An 11764-nucleotide genomic window follows, 5' to 3' on the forward strand; every position below is an offset into this window, starting at 1 on the left:
ATGCCTGGAGCCCCTCAGGAGCAGGCTGTGACCCCACAAACCCTCCAGCCTGCAGATGTTTCCCAAGATGAGCCCTGGAGCTGCTGCTCTTCCTGGCCACGTGGGGCTGCAAACTGCAATGAATCCCTGGTAAGGCCTTTCTTTAGCTAAAATAGAAAGAGCACAAACCATCAGGAAATGCCCTATTAATGCACTGGAGATAGAATCAGGCTGGAAAACTCCAGGCTGGACTGTAACAGCACACAGCCTGTGATTTAAAACCCATGTGTTCAGCAGGCCAGAAGCCAGGAGCCCCAGGCTCTAATCCCAGTGCTGAGCTCTGCTACAGAACTTCAGGAAGTGGGGGAGAGGCTTTGTTTAAATTTCCCCATTTTCCTGGGCAGGATCCTTTTACCACAGGCATTTAAGAATTGCTTGGTTTCTTGGGGCTTCCAGTTGTGGAAATTGTGTGCATCTCCCCAAAAGCCATCAGCAACATGCACTAAAAAAAGAGGCTGGCTTCGTTATGGTCGTTTAGTTTTTTCTGCTATTTTTCCCCTGCTGTTATTAAGAGAAGCTCTTGCTCACCAAGAAGGCATTCTTTAGAGGCGTGCCTGTCCCTCATTAGAGCATAAAAGCAGTTCATAGGTCTTTTGGGGCTGGCAACAGTAAGACCTTCGAACACATCAAGTAAGCTGATCTCTAACAGAACTAAGGATTGGGTTCAAAACTGCAATACATTTCGGATTGGATGCAGATTCAGCAGCTGGGCTATTTTTGGCTCGTGAACCACTCTAATGGCTGTTTATTTTTAAGGTCATTTTCTGTTTGCATAGCATGCCCACCCTTCTGCTGGGTGGGAGGCATTGAAAAAACAATCACTGCTGTGCAGAGTTAGGAACCAAGCCTGGAGAGGGATGGAAAACACAGAACTCAGTGTACTTATTGCTTTAAAGCCCAAAAACATCTGCTGAGGTCCTAAGGTTTGCTGGCCCACTCTGAGCTGTGTCCCCACTGGAAAAATACCATTCCAATTAATACAGACTACTGCAGGGGATTGCAGAAGAGTTGGGAAGAGTCTGTCAGATGACACCACGGTATAAATAGAAAGGAAGCATCAGATTTGATGCCCTTACCTTGAAGCAGTAAATAGAAACCAGAGCAGTCTCCCCACAGCTGAGGAGTCCCAGCTTGTGCTGGGCTGGCCAGGCCTGGATCCCAGCTCTTGTTAAGACTCTTGTTCAATAACAACACCCTTTATTGTCCTGTTTTCCTGGCTCCTTCCTGTTGGCCATGTCTTTATTCACACACAGTCAAGTGATACAAATTCACTGGAACAGTAGTAGTTTATAAAAGACAGAAAGAATAATTATCTTGAACTGAAATTTTAAAAAACTCACAGCCATCTGTCAAGCAATGCACTGCTTGTAACAGGTCATGGTCAGGAAACATTTTAGATCACTGGCAGTGTATTCCCAGCCATGTTGCTTTTCCAGACCACAAAGTACACAACACAAAAATACACTAAAAGTAATAATGGAGTTTGTAGAAATGTCTGCTGCAAAACAATTGCTGTTGTCTGATTTCCTCTCTATCTACTCCCACGCTACATTTGGATAGAATACTTGAATAAACACAGTTTATTTCTAACTGAGTTTGAACTTTAAAGTTGATCTCAAGTAAACTGTAAAGTCTTTGGCTCCCATCCCTGAAGTACATAAAGGACAATAACTTTGGGCTCATGAGACTGATAAGGCAGGAGGTGAGCCCACAAGTGAGAATCTGATGCCTTGGGCAGCAGCCCAGGAGGGAAGGGGGAAGTTGATGTGCTGTACTTCACAGGATCTTAATTTGGGGCTTTGTCCTGGATTTTTAAAGACTTTTAACAAGTTTTCCCTGGGCTGTCCTTTTACCTGATAGGCTTGAGTTTTTCAAGTTTCTAGTAATCTAGTGTAACTGCCTGAGTTTGAGATCTGGGCTCTGCATTTAGTTACTCAGTGAGCTGCAGTACCTCTCTGCCTCCATATTTCAGTGCTCAGTGTAATTTTCCCTGTCCCTTTCCCCTCTCCTTCCTCCTCCTGGCCTGGTACCACTGGCATGGCCTCTTTCCATGTGAGAGAGCTGCATGCTCCAGGGCTTTGCTAGGGCTGCTCACACTGAGCCTCACACATCTCCCTGCACTCAAAGTACCACTCTCTGAAGTGTTTCCAGCCTGGAGAGATGCAGGTGAAGACAGGGAAGCTGGAGCTGGCCTTACAGAGCAGGGATGGGCAGCTATTCCCTCAGGCTGGCAGCTTGCAGTGAGAATCTCCAAATGCTCATGGAAAGCAGCATCCAGAGTGGCTCTTGCTGTGATAGAGGAACACACTCTGAGCAGGCAAATGTGATCAACTCCAGGATTTTGTGCTCTTTTTTCTCCCAGGAGCCAATCTCAAAACATTTCAAATAAGGTGTTTGCATTGCTGTGTTTTAGCAGAGAGGAAGAATGAATAAGGCACCAAAGGTGAGCTCATTTGGCCAAGACTGATCCACAGGGCGCTGCCCCAGTCCTCAGTGCTCTTCACTGAGCTGTTCTCTCTGTGCTCACATTGTGTGAGGGGTTCTCAGAGGGGTACCCTCCTCTCTGCTCTGCCACCACACACAGGGGCCAAGATCCACCTTCCTAGGCATGGCCTTCAGGGAGAACATGCAGAAGAGGATGCACTGGAGCCAGAGGCTGGCTCCCCAGTGTCGAAACGCTGCTGCCAGGGAGGTCAGCTGTGGAAGGATGACCAGGACACCTGTGAGGTGTAAAACTCCGTGTCTGCTGGCCACTGCTCGGCTCTCTCGTCGTCAGACTTGTCGCTGTCGTCGCCGCTGGAGGGTTCGTAGCCCTGCAGGGCAGCGCGGAGCGGCTCCGCCTGCCTCCGCTCCGCCTCCGCCTCCTCCTTCTTCTCTGCCAGCAGCTGCCTGTAGCACAGGTTGCAGACCCTGAGGGGCTTGGGGGACAGCCGGGGCATCAGGAACCTGTGCCGGGAGCAGTCCGCGCACACCACGAAGCCGCACTTGCGGCAGTGGTGCCTGCGGGTGAGCGTGGAGAACTTGGTGTGCGTGCAGCGCATGCAGATGTCCGTGGCCTTGTCGGGGATCCAGGGCGCCGCGTGCTCCCGGCACGGCTGCCGGCCCGTCTTCGTCAGCAGGTGCTTGATGCACTCCTCCAGATGGCTGATCCACTCCTTCCTCTCCGTCAGGGAGGCCGCAGACACCACAAAGGACTTCTTGGAGGTTTTAATCATCCAGCGGTTCTTCATCTGCAAGGTGTCTGGCAGCGTCTCCAAAGTGACATCTTCAAGGGGGATGATGTGCTGGGAGTTGTACTTCCTCTTGTTGAGGATTATGCTGCCGTAGACCAGGATGTCGTTGAAAAGGAAAAATATGCGAGGCTTTGGTTTCTTGCGGCATTCTTTGGTTAAAATCCCTTCTCCCAGAAGGACCCTGCCTGGCAAGGCTAAGGGCTGCCCAGAAGCCCCGAAGCAGCTTTCCACGGCAGCAATGCGCTGGCTGTTGATCTCCGTGTTTGCAAGGTGGTCCACCATCTCCAGCCCACTCTGAAGAGAGGAAAACAAAGAGTGAAGTGCTGAACCTGCACACAGCTGCACCAGGGTGAGGGTGAGTGGCCAGTGCATGCCCAGGTGAGATGCTCCTAATGCAGTATGAGGGTACAGGTAATTTCATCAGCACTCCGACCTTTAGTTTGTTACCCTCCTAAATAAAACCTTCAAACTTTCTGACCTCATTTTGCAACAGCCCAGCCTATACTGGGATGGGTCAATTTGCAGCAGAGGAAGTCCTTGAAGGCACAGCCAGGTCCTCCTGGTTGTGCTTTCTACCAGTCTCCCTATGTGCCCTTAGAAAAGAAAGCTGCTTGGTCTGAACCTGATTTTATGCAGATCCATAGAACTGCATAAAAGGGTCTTGAGAGCAAGCCTCCTATTTCTGACTGCACACCTGCTTTCTCAAGGACTGGTTACAGACACACCCCCACAGCTTCATTTTGGGCCAGAGCTGAGGCAAGAACAGAGAAAAACTCTGTGGTATTGCTTTTTCCTGCTGGTCTTCCATGCATGACAAAAAGGGTAAAAAAAGGAAATTAAAAAGCCCTCATGATGTGAATAAACCCACACAAGCTAAGCCTTTCCTCTGTTATCCCAGGACTGATGGTGCTTCCAAATGCAAGACACATCATTCTGAAAACAGTGTGAGCTCTGCTGAAGGGGAAGTGGAATGCAGCACACTCATCTCTCCCACACCTCTGTACCCTCCTTTTCACACAATCTGGGGGTTTGACAGAGTGCTGTGTTGTTGTTCTAACAGGAAACCCAGGTAAGGATAACTCTGAAGTGAAAACAGCTGCTTGCTCTTGGCGGTCAGCACTAAGGAAGGCGCTCCCTGAAGCTGATTTTTTGTTGCCCCTTGCAGGCTGGAGGGTGCTGTCCCCCAAGGCCAGCTGGCCATGGGAATGTGAGTCATTTCCTCCTGCAGCGAGGTAGCTCAGCCATCACGAGGCAGCTCGGGGATCACAGGGACATGTGTTGTTACCCTGGTGCCTGCTGATGGTTCATCGAACCACTCCTGCAGAGCTGCTCTCCACGGCATCCCTGGGCTCCTTGCCCAGAGTCCCTGCTGCCAAGGAAGGAAGGGGACAGGAGGATGACAACATGCCTGGTGCTGTGTGTGTAGGACAGTCTACCCTTGCCCCCACCCCCAGTCACCCTTTGCTGTGCTGGAAGGGAAGCCACATAGCTGCTGCTGAAGGCTGCACACCGTGCACCTCTCACCTGACCCATCTGGCAGACAGACCAGGCAACTCCTCTGAGCTCCCAAAACTTCCTTCTCTAGGATGAAAAGGCACAAGGCCAACACACAGGTTTAGCCATGGGAGACCTAAATGAAGTGACCTGATCTGCAGAAATAGCTTTCACTGAGAGGCACTGAGTGGTGAGTGCTCCACAAGAGCTGCCTTCCTCAGGGTCCCACTGGAGGGAAGGATGTGGATCTCCAGGGCCTCAAAGCACTGGAATGCACTGGATGGAGCTGGGCAGTGCTGGGCACATCCACTCTGCTAGGCAGTTTACATTTACTGACTGCTCTGGGCAGGCTGCAGCCAGAGGGGGAATCCAGGGGTTGAAATCACACCCCAACCAACCTGCCATGGCACAGACATGCAGCAGCTGGGCAAAGGATCTGCTACTTGTCATCAGAGAGGAGAGAGCCTCCATTCTCCGTGTGGATCCATCAGCCTGCGTGGATCTGTGCATGGAGAGGACGTGCCCTGCTGCAATAAGCACCATGTGTTTTTACCCTCTCCCTCTTAAATACACAAATCAGGCTGAAGAACAAACAGGCAGGGCAAACTTGTCCACAACCGTGTTCGAAATTCCCTGACTACAGCTACCCAGACTCTCACCTGTCCTGGGATGTGGTGTCTACACAAACCCCTGGATGAGCAGTTTCTGAGTGAAAGAGAAAGATGAGCACACAAATAATAAAGGGAAAACTCAAATTACAGCTTGGGATCCTTGGTGTGCAAAGAATGCAATAATATACTGTCAAGAACTTTTGGCACCTGCAACACCAAATGGGATAAACCAAAGCAGTCCCACCAGTTTCCTTTCCTCACACTTCTGGGTTATGGAGTGCTCAGCCTACCTCTTATACCTTTATTTTATGTAGTTTAGAAGCATGGCCCAACCTCTCAAGAACTTATGGTACTTGACATGATTCTACTTCTAGGGATCTCTGCACACCAGATTCCAGTGGAAACGAAAATATTTTGCTAGATCTAAAGACCTTGCCTGCACAGAGCCAGGAAATCCAAGCTCATTTTCAAAGAGGAGTGTAAGCTCTGCTGCTGTGAAAGCTTTAGCTGTTGCACTGACCTGGGTCCCTGCACGGGCCATAAAGCTCTTGGACTTACTGCATGGAGCAAAAGGAGAGGGGGCTGAACACAATCCTGTAGTGTGAAAAAAAAAAAAATGAAGGTGAGCTCTCATTACACATTCTACCTGCAGGTATGTCCTTACTCCTCCACCTTCTGGTTTGCTACCTAATTAAAATACCAGGAGTTAACCTAAGAAAGCCAGCTCTGTTCTGTTGTGGGAAAATCTTCTCTGCTAAGACTAAAATTGTTGGCTGCTCTAGCCCAGGGTATTTCTCAAAGGAGTTTTCCTGGGATGCAAAAGAATGTTTTCCTTCCATCTCTCTCTCCCCTCAGGCATAAGTGACTGGAGAACAGCACATACCAGACACATAATAAAAAGTAAAAAAAAAAAAATAATAGGAGTGGGATTTACAGTGCCTACCTTTAGGCTTGGACAAATCATTCTATCCCCCTGTGTGCTCCCTGTTCAGGCAGGGGGGGAGAAACAGCATCTGGGGGGCTGACTCACCACATCCCACCACAAGCCAGATCCATCCTGCCCTGAGTTCCACACAGCACTCGGCTTGACTGACCACATAAAACCCAATTTCATGTTAATACCGTGACTCACTGCAAATAATCCACAGTTTGGCTTTGGAATGCAAGCACTTTGGGAATCTGGTAAATAAAGATAGCTGCTGAATGTTACTGTGGTCTCCTTTCCTGGGAGATGAGAGCCTCTCCCTTTGGAACAACGTGAGGATATGAAGTCTAATCTATTTTATTCCTTTTGTAAATGATTTTTTCCTGTTTGCTCATGTTTGCTGTGTCAGGTCAGCAGGGTCACAGTGCTTATTACCAACTGCTACATATGCCCATGTGCTACATGCAGCAGCAGCAGCTTACCCAGCTGAAATTAGGGTGGCAAGATGTGTTTTTCTGGCGTGCTGCTTTTCACAGACGTTTTTGGCATGGCAAATTCTGAGGTTGTGTTTTTCATCAAGATCTGCTGGTTCTGCATGTGATCAAATACTATGCAGTGAATGTGACTGATATTCAAAGGAAAAAAAATACAGCTTGGCACTCCAGAAGTAAGCACGCCACAACACCCAACAATGAGCGCTTGTTCACTTGTGATTATAAACAGCCATGTTGATGCCTGCCAGGCACAGCATTTCAACCTAAGCTCACGGGTCAACAAGTCTGGGGTATGTTTTTCAAGCCTGTATGTATCTAAGGCTTAGGTGTACCGATGTAGTGAGCTGTTCTACCTGATCCTTCTGCTCCTACCACCAGGCAGAACTGACAGCCCTGGTATCCACTGCATGCCTCATGCATACCACGAGTGGGATGGTCCATGACACCGAGATCTGACTGCTGAGGGCTGCCAGCAGAAAACGCCTCGAGCCTCATCTCTCTGCAGCTTTGCCTGACTCCCTCTTTCTGCTTTGCTCTGAGACATGTGTCCTGCAGTTAGGGCTGGCATAAGCTCTTGCTCACCAAGGACAGCAAGCAGGACGCAGCTGCCCGAGCAGCATTTAGAGCAAGAAGAACAAAGTTCCTCCTTTTCCTGCCTGAGGGCACTTCAGCTTGCTTCTCCCTCTTTCCTGGCACTCTGTAACTGCTGGGGTAAGGAGGGCAGGCTCTGGTAACCCCTTGCTGTCATGCTTATGAGGACACCCAACTCAGCACACGTACATTTGGGACTGGCTGTCACATCAGGCCTTTAGAATGTCCCCAGTCCCAGTGGGGGACTGAGCTACCAAGCTCTGGCCACTGCTGCTCAGCACAGGGCCAGAGCACGGGGACGGCCGGGCAGCGGCTTTTGAGAGCTCAGACTGGTGCTACAAACCCGGCTGTTGGCAGCCTCAGCTCAGCTGGGGCTCTTGCGAGTGCCAGCCCGGCTCAGAGGCGCCCGAGCGGCAGAGGAAAGGAAGGAAGGGAGGGAGGAAGAGGGGAAAACCACGAAATTCAAGGCAGAGCTCCTTACCCCCTCCGTCCCCCCGCTCACCCCGAGGCGCTCCCGCTCCGCCGCTCACCGCACTCGTGAGCACCGACAGGCACGGGCTGGCTGGCGAGGGGGGACACCGGGGAAGCGACAACTCCCTGTGCCCCGGAGCCCCTCTGGAAGGGGCGCACGGCCCGAGCGGGGTCCCGCCTACAGCTCCGCAGCGGGAGCAGTGCCCGGCCTCCTGCTCCACGGGCAGAGCTGCCAACTTAGAGTCCCTCCGAAACAGCCCGGCACCGCCGCCCCTCCGAAACACCCCGGCACCGCCGCCCCTCCGAAACACCCCGGCACCGCCGCCCCTCCGAAACACCCCGGCACCGCCGCCCCTCCGAAACAGCCCGGCACCGCCGGCCCTCCGAAACACCCTGGCACCGCCGGCCCTCCGAAACAGCCCGGCACCGCCGGCCCTCCGAAACACTCCGGCACCGCCGCCCCTCCGAAACACCCCGGCACCGCCGCCCCTCCGAAACAGCCCCTCCGAAACACCCCGGCACCGCCGCCCCTCAGGAGCAGCGCTCGGGCCGCGCACAGACCCCGGCCCCACACACGCGTGACGGGACCCCCGGGAGGGGAGCACACACCCCGGGACCCCCGGGAGGGGAGCACACACCGCGGGACCCCCGGGAGGGCAGCACACACCGCGGGACCCCCGGGAGGGGAGCACACACCCCGGGACCCCCGGGACGGGCAGCACACACCGCGGGACCCCCGGGACGGGCAGCACACACCGCGGGACCCCCGGGACGGGCAGCACACACCGCGGGACCCCCGGGACGGGCAGCACACACCGCGGGACCCCCGGGCCGAGCCTCGGGGCGTGCACAGCCCTCACCCCGCCGCTCTGTCCCACGGCGGGCGCAGCGGAGCCGCCACCCCTCTCCTGTCTCCGGCCCGGCGGCGGAAAGGCCCCGCTGTGCCCTGCCCGCCCCTCCGCCCCGCTCGCCCCGTACCTGCCGGCCGGCCCCGGCCAGCGCTCCCGCGGCCCGCGCCGGGCAGCTCCGCTCCGCTCCGGGGCCGGGCCCCGCTCCCCGCCCACCGCCACCGCGGCCAATGGGCGCCCCGGGGCCGGGCCGTGAGCGAGCGGGGCTGCGAGTGCCCCATGGGGGCGAGCGAGCGGGGGCTGCGAGTGCCCCGCGGGTGTGTGTGAGCGGGGCTGCGAGTGCCCCGTGGGTGCGAGAAAACGGGGCTGCGAGCGCCCCGTGGGTGCGAGCGAGCGAGGGCTGCGAGTGCCCCCTGCCCCCCTGTGCCCCATGCCCGTCTGTGTCCCGTTCCCGCCTATGCCCCATGCCCATCTGTTCCCATGCCCGTCTATGCCCCATGTCCATCTGTGCCCCATGCCCCCCTGTGCCCCATGCCCATCTGTGCCCCGTGCCCGTCTATGCCCCATGCCCGCCTGTGTCCCATGCCCGCCTGTGTCCCATGCCCCCTGTGTCCCTTGTCTGTGTGTCCCCTGAGGACTGTGTGCGTGCCCGGGGCTGTGTGTGTCCCACAGCTGCTTGTGCCCGTGGCTGTGTGTGCCCTGCTGGCACCCACCACCCTCCTGCACACTCTGCTCTCGGCCCCACAAGCCTAGCTCAGTGTATTTAGTTTGCTCGAAGTTTTAGGTTTCATCATCCCCTGATCACAGTATATTCCAGCAGGCAGAATGGCACACAGGGATGGCATTGTATAAAGATTGTTTCAGTGATAAAACACCCCCGGTGTTTTACAGTTAAGAAGAGGGATATAAATAGAGCTAGCTATGCATTACACTGGTCCAAAACAGAAACCAGACCTCTTCCCAAGCTTTGGATCACATCTTCTAACCACTATTGTGATTACAGTTACAGACGTTTGTGTAGAGAACAAGCTATTAACACTGAAATTGGCATTGCAGGGAAATCTCTTGCATTCCTCTCTCCCACCCACCCATCCCTCCCGCTGGGCACTGCCAGGGGTAGGTGGGCAGAGCTGTGAGTGCCCCTCTGCACTGCTGCAGGGGAGCCGAGCTCAGGCCCTTGCCGGGTGCAGTCACACAACCACAGGCCTGTGCTGATCTATAATTCAGGTGCTTGCTCACTTTCTGTAATAGCTTTTCTATTTTTAATGGGAAGTGATGGACCTGTCAAGGTATTAGAAATATTTTTTTTTCCAGGTTTTCGTTTTCTTTGGTAATAATAATGTGGGCTGGGAAGCTCGTGGTGCACTTTAGAGCTAAAGTGCTTGGCAATCATGGGAGTTTCCACAAGACCTTGTTTCTTTACACTTTGTGTCAGCGGAGTAGATAAAGGAGGACATGGACTAAGTTCAGTGCAGTACGTGGCTGCCTAGCAGTGTACGAGGGAGGGACACACAGAGGGCCAGCAGGCCACTGATAAACCCCTGAAAACCTGGGAGAAAGCTCAGCTCAGAGGGGAGGCTGCTGGGCTGAACAGATTCAGGTTATCACCAGGGCTTTGGTGTGGGGCCTTTTCAGTCCTCCTGCCTTTTCTGTGGGACTGAGGGGTCTGTCGATGGAAGGAGAGTGGTCTGCCTTTGCAGGCTGGTTCTCACACCTGGGAGGAGGTTTGTGTTGAGCTGGAGTATCAGCTCTCTCTGTCCTGGCTGCCCTGGGAGCAGTCTGCTAACTCTGGGGAGATCTGCCCAGCTTAGAAATTAATTCTCTACAGAATGCTGGTTTTTTTTTAACAAGATCTAACAGTAAATATCTGTAAAGTATAAATAGACAAAGTGCTGAACTAAATATGTCAGAGTTTGTCTTAGCTGTCAGACTAATTCAGACCTAACCAGCTACAGATTATTACTCTGAAACAATTTCTTTCCTCCTATATGCTAAAATTATTCTGAATTTGCTCTCATGTTATCCTAATAATAGCCTTTATTATTAGATGTATTATTTTAGTTTATTTTTCTTGTTGTTTCTCAGTATGCTCACCTGGACAACACGTCAGCCAAACACAGCACTGGGTTGGCCAAGCCACCTGGGATTTGAAGGATTTTTTCTTTGTGCCTCTTCAGTCAGAAGTGGAGGTGTGTTCAGGCAACTCTTGCATAAGGCAGGAGAAGCCCCAAGATACACTTTGGGCTTCCAGTCAGCATTAAGCAGCTGCAATCGAGAGCTGACTTTCTGTTGGTATTTTGTTTGTTTGTTTTGGAAGCTCTTACACACTTGTTTGAATTCCTTACTGAGATACAAACTGGGAGTTTCACCAGTAATCTTAAGAGTTATTTGATAGGCAGGCTCAGGAGCTCTGTTTTTCCTGGCTGTAAAACGAAACATTTGTGGGACCACTTGGAAAAGCTGCAGCCCAAATTACCAGCTTTTAATGCAGTTAGAGCAAGGTGAAGAGACTTTATCTGATTGTCTCTGGCATTTTCTCCAAAGCCACTTGTTTCTCAGTAGCAGAAATATCTTGCCCAATTGGGATGCAATAATTTCAAAGCAAGTAAAGGAAACTGCAGCTGCTCAGCTGAGTCAGCCAAAGGTAAGCTCTGCAGGGGAGAAAATATTTTTTTATTATCTTCTAGTGGCAAAATTACTACAACAGCCTGCAGGAAAAGATTAGATTATAATAGTAACAAAAACATCTGTTAAATTCTCAGCTCAGTGTATGTTTAGTACATGTTTGAAAAAGAAGAAAAAACAACCCAGGCATTTGATAAAATTCTTTTGAATCAAACTCAATATTTAGATTCATTTTGGGATGTTAGAAACCCACTGTGCTCATGGGATAGACAGTGGTTTTAACTAATTGACTACACGGGGCATTTAATCAGTGGACAAGACAGCTTTTAGCAGTGGACATTTTATTGAATTGAGCTTGGCATACTGTGACCTAATGAAGGAATAAGGCAACTTGTGTTCATCATACAGGTTACCTGTAGGGATGTGTGACCTC

General features: G+C 52.1%; 1 protein-coding gene across 3 annotated transcripts; it reads right to left on the reverse strand.

The window, feature by feature from the left end:
* Window positions 1-1235: 1235 nt before the first annotated feature.
* PLEKHF1 (pleckstrin homology and FYVE domain containing 1) lies at window positions 1236-8959 on the reverse strand. 3 transcript variants are annotated; one of them, XM_063410640.1, is made up of 2 exons: window positions 8837-8959; window positions 1236-3566 (listed from the first exon to the last, which is right to left on the reverse strand). In XM_063410640.1, exon 2 carries the CDS (start codon window positions 3552-3554, stop codon window positions 2733-2735), a length of 822 nt encoding a protein of 273 aa, XP_063266710.1. In that variant the 5' UTR covers window positions 3555-3566; window positions 8837-8959; the 3' UTR covers window positions 1236-2732. The 3 variants fall into 3 exon arrangements, with proteins under 3 accessions (XP_063266710.1, XP_063266711.1, XP_063266709.1); XM_063410641.1 differs by having other exon boundaries at window positions 8719-8841; XM_063410639.1 differs by lacking the exon at window positions 8837-8959 and adding an exon at window positions 5898-6266.
* Between the last annotated feature and the right edge of the window lie 2805 nt (window positions 8960-11764).

The sequence above is a fragment of the Prinia subflava genome, chromosome 13 (genome assembly GCF_021018805.1).
Source record: "Prinia subflava isolate CZ2003 ecotype Zambia chromosome 13, Cam_Psub_1.2, whole genome shotgun sequence".
Classification (NCBI taxonomy): Eukaryota; Metazoa; Chordata; class Aves; order Passeriformes; family Cisticolidae; genus Prinia; species Prinia subflava.

Excerpts from the sequence above, each read along its gene's own strand:
- PLEKHF1 (XM_063410639.1), bottom strand. The coding sequence starts at position 6,011 with ATGAGAGCTCACCTTCATTTTTTTTTTTTTCACACTACAGGATTGTGT. Across the intron at positions 3,567-5,897 it reads TGGCCCGTGCAGGGACCCAG|AGTGGGCTGGAGATGGTGGA; the intron begins GTCAGTGCAACA and ends TCCTCTCTTCAG.